General features: G+C 40.2%; 2 protein-coding genes across 2 annotated transcripts; one reads left to right on the top strand and one right to left on the bottom strand.

Annotated features, from left to right (window-relative positions):
* Positions 1-642: 642 nt before the first annotated feature.
* Positions 643-2,938, bottom strand: LOC147875091 (uncharacterized). The gene is made up of 3 exons (XM_087356854.1): positions 2,855-2,938; positions 1,695-2,007; positions 643-1,123 (listed from the first exon to the last, which is right to left on the bottom strand). The coding sequence occupies exons 1-3, from the start codon at positions 2,894-2,896 to the stop codon at positions 723-725; spliced, it is 756 nt and encodes a 251-aa protein (XP_087212980.1). The 5' UTR covers positions 2,897-2,938; the 3' UTR covers positions 643-722.
* A 1,998-nt stretch (positions 2,939-4,936) lies between these two features.
* On the top strand, positions 4,937-7,362 carry LOC110831869 (uncharacterized). Its single transcript, XM_087351602.1, has 3 exons — positions 4,937-5,039; positions 5,970-6,282; positions 6,843-7,362. Exons 1-3 carry the CDS (start codon positions 4,992-4,994, stop codon positions 7,259-7,261), a joined length of 780 nt encoding a protein of 259 aa, XP_087207728.1. The 5' UTR covers positions 4,937-4,991; the 3' UTR covers positions 7,262-7,362.
* The last annotated feature ends 447 nt before the right edge of the window (positions 7,363-7,809 follow it).

Here is a 7,809-nt window from a genome sequence, read left to right as displayed (position 1 = left end):
TGGGTACATGAAATACAAGTAATTTCAGTTCCTTAGAACAATTTCTCAGTTAACAATCTTTTTAAAAGTGAAGCTTTCTCGCGGCGGTAGTTTCGAAATTGCCACATTCAGTCTTCGGCAAAAATAATTGCCAACTCCTGCTGTAGCAAAACTTCACATTCTCACGGCATCTATCAGCGTGATAATGAACTATTACTTACGGCAGTAAACATGGTATTACTTACGCACGTCTGACATGTGGGTGCCATGTGGCACCAACGAGTCTGACGAGGTGACGTAAATTGAATGAGAAGTGTGCAAAAGTACATTTGGAAAAAACGTTACTCCATCAATAGATAGTTTCGGAGTTATAATGCAGATGGCATTACATGGTATCTCGGGGACACTTGTAGCCTCTTCAGGCCGCTTGCACCTTGAGGACATCGCCTTGGAGAGCCTCTGGATTCCAGGACCTTTCTAGACGAAACAATGGAGAGAGAAACCATAGATATGTCTTAAAGAAGCAATGAATCCCATATGTTCGGTCGGTTCTGAATTGTCATATCTTAATGATTATGATCACACAGAAGTTTCTACACCCCGTAAACATGTAGACACCAAGTAAAACGTATTCAGCAGATAGAAAGAAAGTATAGACACAAATACAGTTCATTATTTTATTTATTTCATTCTTCGCTTAAATGCATCTACATCAACAAACATGGAAGGAGAAACTATCTGACTCAAGCAGAAGAAGCTGAGTTGGTGCCGTCAACCAATTTCTTGACGCACGCCCTGGTCGTCTGAATGACGTCCACGGACTCGCTGATCGCCTTGTCCTGCACGTCGTTCGTGCACACAGTGAAGTCTGCAACACGTGGGGCCGTATCGCTTCTGAAGTCTGCCATCAGCCCCAAGATGGCCGCCATCAGTTGGTCTCTTCCGTCGAATACTTGGTCTCTGACCACATACAGACAGGCAGTCAAACCCTCGACGTTGTCCCGGTTCCTGTTTGCGCAGTCTGTGACGTTAGCATTAGCGCCCACGGCAGCATCCTGAGATACAGTGACCATTACGTTGAGATTCTGGAAATATGGCTGCAGATCCTCAGCGGCCGACTGGAGACAGGCTTGGATCCCTGGTCCTGAATAAATATAATTGTCATTTTGTACCACGCGTAATTTAATGCATTCTTCTGCACTTACCTTTACTTCCAATTTGATTTGTGGAGATGCAGGCGAGTCGTTTCTCTACACAGCAGTAAAGACTAAGGCAGAAAACACTATTCGTCGTGCGAGGTTAGGAACACACAGCTCCTGCTTGCGTTTCGGCTAAGACAATCCCAGAACTAAATATCACGTTCTTGTTCAATATTTGGTGCTTCGGGATGAAACGATAAGAGAAGCACTCAGACGGTTATTAATTTCAGCGATAAAACAGAAAATGGATGATATCGATAATCGATAACCATCAAATAATGTTCGGAATCGATATGAATTCAGCTTATATATAAAATACATGATTTCTAGGAAAGCATAAATTTGCTAAAATTTATTAGGTTGTAGTGAAAACTGGTACTCCGCCCATTAGGCAAGAAGATATGGGGTTATTAGAAAGAAATATGCGAGCAGCCGTAGCAATTGTATAACGCAAACAAAAGAAATTGGCTACACTGCGTTTACGATTAGATAATTAACAAAGTGACAAACTCTCACCGGCTTCCTGTATCATCTTCTGGTACTTGGCATCATTTTCAGATTCACAGGGCGAGATGTCTACACCCGCGGGTGCTGACTGAGAGATTGCAAGTTTCGATTCTGTTACCAGAGCGAGGAGTCCTTCAGGATCGCTGCTCTGGATCTTCAGAGTCTGCAGAAGTTTGTTGCCGTCGCCTTGAGCGTTGCTTGCTAATCGCTTGAAGTTGTTGGCCAGCTTTTGGATCTTTCCTAGTGCGTGTTGTATCTGATCCTGACTGTCGCCTACCGGTTCATCGGGGGCGTAGCCGAACTGAGTGGCTGAGGCGAGGCACTGAATAAGGAAGAGCGGTAACCTTTATCATACGAGAATGTAATATTTAAATCCCGGCCGTAATTTAAATCTGGGATTTAACATTTTAATAATGAGTGTCTTCTGGAATGTTGTGCCGTGTTTTCGATAGAGGTTCACCGACGTTTCAGAGGTATTTGCTGTCTCCAAGACAGTAAGTGGCCCTGATGATGGAGGAAGCAAGTACCTCTGAAACTTCGGTATACTTCTACACACTACACGGCGTAACATCCCAGAAGACAGCCATCTTCATATTGACCGCCGTGAAATCCTGAAATCTCAGAACGTTTCAACAGTTTAAGGGACTCCGTGGTACTGTGCCACTCGGCTAGATGAACGTCTGGTACAAGCTGTGACAGACCGACAAATTTTAATTATTAGGTCCGGGTTTAGATTATTATAATTTTGGTATTGCATTATTTCACTAACTGCGGTGAATTGTACGTTTTTACGTGTTATTTCTTTATTCTTGTTTGTTCTTCGTCCTTTGTCGTATATGAAGAATAATTCATTTATATGTTTTAAACAACAGAATTTTTTCATTAAATATATGAAGTTTCATTTATTTCATAAAATCCACAGAGAAGCTAGATTTTAATTAATGTTTATACAACTGTCTCATTAATTTGTAGGAACAGATTTGGACCACCCCACATTTATTTCTGATCTGTTTCGATAATGTGTGTTTCGTAATAAACACTGTCTCGTAATTCTATGACTGAAGAATGGAATCAGTTTTTAAACAGACTTAAACTTATTGTTAAGATATGAGGGATCTGGTTGAACATATCTACTGATTTCATTACGATTCATAGAATAATATACTTACAATACAGAGCGCTGTTAGAGCGATTACAGTTCTGAAAGCCATGACAGTTAGTCCTTCCTGTTGCCCTTGCTTGATATGTGTCTTTCAGTTCAATTGTCTCAGTTTATATACAACTGTGAGTGGCGATGAACGTGGAGGATTCTGACATCACAGCTATCTGTGTAAATAGTCCTCCAGAGTGGGTGCACAGGGGTGCAGCGGAACAGTTGTGTGATAAAGGTCTCACTGATTTTATGTTTACACAGCCGTCATTATGATATACTAATACACACAGATGAGAAGTGTAGCGAATGATTAACTGAAATATGTATATGTCAAAGGGTGTTTGGCAACATTATTGCCCTTTCAGGTTACGATCCTTGCCCTGAGGATTTGTTAGAAAGTACGCTATTGTGACGGGCCTAATGTCTTCTACCTCGTTTTTCTTCATTAGTTTCAAGGGAATTTGTAACATCAAAGTTGGTCAGTGCAACCAAGTTTTGTGATTTGAGCTTCTTACGTCGGTAAAGATATCGATTGTGATTTTCTTCTAGGTTTTGACTCAATGTAATCTTGTACATGGTCACGAAACTTTTTAAGGAACGTATCGTCTCCACTTTGTTTATTGCTATTCGTGATACTCTCAACATTTTACATATCATTTAATGAAATGCTCTGAATGTAAATATTTCTTTTATTTCTGAAACTGTACATTCCATTCTTTTGAAAAATATTCCCAGAAGTAATTCTTCATCTAGAAGACTACGTTTTTTGTTTCTAAGATAAATTTGATCGTCGCATAGTTGGCATACGGTCAGTATGACGTTCCTGTTCTGTATTTGACGTAATGGAAGTCTGATATTTCCACGGCGGTAAGTACGAAAATGACTGTCTTCTGGGTTGTAGCGCCAGTCAACCAGACTACAAGGCGCTCCAACCTAGAAGACAGTCATTTTCGTATCTTTGACTTGATTTGAAGTAATCATTTGGGAACTGTTTACCTTAATATTGACCTGTCACTCTTTTATGAAAAATTACATTTTTTAAATAAGTTTGTCCCATCACCTCCGTAAGTACTGAAACTGTTAAAGTTTTCTAGAGTTTGATTTAGTTCAGTGTATAATAGAGTGTGTGAAAAGTTGATGGTAATAACATTGAAAGTTTTAAAATATGTCGACTAGGATGAGAGATGATGGGGCATGAGCAAATGCAACATTGCCAGAATTATAGCATTCCAACTCCCCTTACAACATATATCTTTCTTGTCCCAAAGAAAATTTCTGTACGCTTGGAAGGAAACAGTCAACCATTTAAAAAGCAATCGAATGCCAATCACATGCTGCAATTCAAAAATGAAATCAGGAGGACTTCCGCCACGTGTAATACACTCTTCCAACCTCACTAGTGAAAACTGAGTCAGTCACCCTTGTCGCTAGGCCGCTGCTCACGCCAGATGCGCAAAAGCAGTGTACATGCGAACACGGTATAGTCACGAACTAAACGTCTGTTCATTCTCGAAAATTACTTCGCATCTAAATCGTTTTCTGCTCTTCGTGAAGCATTTTGCATTGCGTATCCTGACATGGAAACACCGAATACGACAATACACCGACGCGTAACAAAATTTCAGGGCGTAGGAAATGTTTGCGCGTCTTGGAGAAGAAGGACGTCTGCTGCAAAAGCTGCTTTTGTCTCGTTATATTGACGTCACCAAAGCTAATAAATATCTTCGTCGTTGCGTTTTAAATTGAAAATACTGTATAACCAACGCCCCAATGCATTTCGTTTTTCTCGCAGTATTTGAGTCTATAATAATTGCAGTTTAGGAAGAAATATAAATTTTTTGTTGTACTTTTTTGATTATTAATATAATGCGCGTTGCACAATTATAAGTGTTTTTACTGTTTCATTAACTAGACGGGTAGGCAAATACAGAAATGCAAGCAAAAATTATTTACCTTCATTTTACTTCCAAAAACCTTGACATTAACCCTCAGTGAACATTAGTTGGAGGTGTCGTTCTGTGTATTCAGCTTGCACTAGATTTATATGCTGACATATTGGTAACTACTCGTGTTATGGCCTGTATAAAAATCGCAGAGATTCCACATAGTGGCACATTTCGAAGCTCTAAAGAAACCAAGAGTATTATCAGAACATGGACTCTAACGTTTTTATCGCTGTTATGGCGTTCTGCGCATTGAGGGCAAGTATATCGTGTTTTTTTACAAGATTGTTTGCACACGTATTAAGCGAATTTACTACACAAATTCGGCAATTAACAAAATAGAATGAGCTGTGTTATTTCACATTATACCTGGTAATATTCTAGCAGGTGTCTAAAAAGCTCACTTCCGTCAGGGTTAAACCATTACTAGAGATAAATGCGCTCATTGTGTAGCGACAAAAATTGTATTCGAATGGTCAGTTTAGTCTAAAAATAATTTAATTATTTCAGCTAATGAATGTACAGAACAAACATCTCAGTATTGTAAATTTCCATTGAAAATTTGTTAGGACGGTTTACTCTAAGCGATTTGAGGTTCTCACGCTGATGAGAACGAAGCTGGCTGTCCTCTGGGTTGTAAAGCCGTTTCAGAAGCCCTTGTTGCCTACAACACCAGGGCGATAAGTAAAAACCTTTTATTATATTGTCACAAAACAAAAATTGTTTATGATTAAATTCATGTCTAACTCAAAAACTAGATAATTTATCCAGTGTCAATTTTTTTTGTGTAAGGCGTCCGTATTTGTAAAACTTATGTTATTTATTCATATAATAAGTACTATACATTTATTAAAGCATTAACCAACGGCATTTTCATGATAAATATATAAAATTTAGAGTTTTAAGTTTCCTACTACTGTATCTATATTGAAGTACCTCAGAACTGTCGCTTTGCTGCTGATTATTTTTCTATAAAATTCATCAGCAATATTTTTTAAACCGCAGCAGAAACAAAGAGCAGGATTCGATGAACTTAACAGCGGCTTTGGTTCCGTTAACCCTCAATTTTTCATTATTATTCTCAGCCGCGGTGTTCCTTCGGCTGCCCAATTAGTTTGCAGAGGGTTGCTCTATAATTTTCTAAATTGCAAGGCAATGAAACCTAGGTTACCACTCTTCCTTATTCAGTGCCTCGCCTCAGCCACTCAGTTCGGCTACGCCTCCGATGAACCGGTAGGCGACAGTCAGGATCAGATACAACACGCACTAGGAAAGATCCAAAAGCTGGCCAACAACTTCAAGCGATTAGCAAGCAACGCTCAAGGCGACGGCAACAAACTTCTGCAGACTCTGAAGATCCAGAGCAGCGATCCTGAAGGACTCCTGGCTCTGGTAACAGAATCGAAACTTGCAATCTCTCAGTCAGCACCCGCGGGTGTAGACATCTCGCCCTGTGAAACTGAAAATGATGCCAAGTACCAGAAGATGATACAGGAAGCCGGTGAGAGTTTGTCACTTTGACAATTATCTAATCGTAAACGCAGTGTAGCCAATTGCTTTTGTTTGCGTTATACAATTGCTACGGCTGCTCGCATATTTCGTTCTAATAACCTCATATCTTCTTGCCTAATGGGCGGAGTACCAGTTTTCACTACAACTTAATAAATTTTAGCAAATTTGTACTTCATATATAAGCTGAATTCATATCGATTCCGAACATTATTTGATGGTTATCGATTATCGATATCATCCAAATCGGACATTTGCTGTTTTATCGCTGAAATTAATAACCGTCTGAGTGCTTCTCTTATCGTTTCATCCCGAAGCACCAAATATTGAACAAGAACGTGATATTTAGTTCTGGGATTGTCTTAGCCGAAACGCAAGCAGGAGCTGTGTGTTCCTACCTCGCACGATGAATAGTGTTTTCTGCCTTAGTCTTTACTGCTGTGTAGAGAAACGACTCGCCTGCATCTCCACAAATCAAATTGGAAGTGAAGGTAAGTGCAGAAGAATGCATTAAATTACGCGTGGTACAAAATGTCAATTATATTTATTCAGGACCAGGGATCCAAGCCTGTCTTCAGTCGGCCGCTGAGGAACTGCAGCCATATTTCCAGAATCTCAACGTAATGGTCGCTGTATCTCAGGATGCTGCCGTGGGCGCTAATGCTAACGTCACAGACTGCGCAAATAGGAACCGGGACAACGTCGAGGGTTTGACTGCCTGTCTGTATGTGGTCAGAGACCAAGTATTCGACGGAAGAGACCAACTGATGGCGGCCATCTTGGGGCTGATGGCAGACTTCAGAAGCGATACGGCCCCACGTGTTGCAGACTTCACTGTGTGCACGAACGACGTGCAGGACAAGGCGATCAGCGAGTCCGTGGACGTCATTCAGACGACCAGGGCGTGCGTCAAGAAATTGGTTGACGGCACCAACTCGGCTGTTCCTGGTGAAGAAAGCAAAACTAACTGAGCTACAGGACCGACGTCTTTCTTACTTGCTGCTACTAAAAGATGATTGTTTATGACCTGATTATTTTTAAAATAACAGTAAAATAATGCAAGGATTATATACATTTTGGATTTTACTAACTGCCTACAATCCCCAAATACGTAGATGACACTGGTTTCATCCTCTCATTTCCTTCTTGGCGTTACAAGTGTCTGCTTTTGAAAATATTTCTTCAATATTCTGTTTCCAGTCCTTGTTTTTTCCTATCTAGATGCGAGGTGTATGATAATTGATCAAGCCCAGTATCCTTGTGAAGGTACTATACGTATTTCTTGAAAAAGAATAGTTCGCGTTTGGCTACGGCTGCTTTAATCCTGCAGTCCTAAACATTGGATACGTGGTTGGGTACTTCTCAGACACGATCTGGACCTGGTGACCTAGACAAAAATCCCAACATCCTTTCGGGAATTGAACACAGGTCACCCAGCCTTTAGACAATTAATTTACTTTCGGATCTAACCTTGCTCCTTATTACTTTGTTTCTTCAACTATATGTAACTTGCTTGTTT

The sequence above is a fragment of the Zootermopsis nevadensis genome, unplaced genomic scaffold (assembly GCF_977971745.1).
Source record: "Zootermopsis nevadensis isolate Lab colony 2312 unplaced genomic scaffold, Znev_1.0 Znev_ptg000002l, whole genome shotgun sequence".
Lineage (NCBI taxonomy): Eukaryota > Metazoa > Arthropoda > Insecta > Blattodea > Termopsidae > Zootermopsis > Zootermopsis nevadensis.
Note: the sequence above shows the minus strand (reverse complement) of the source record. Positions and strands in the feature narration are given on the sequence as shown.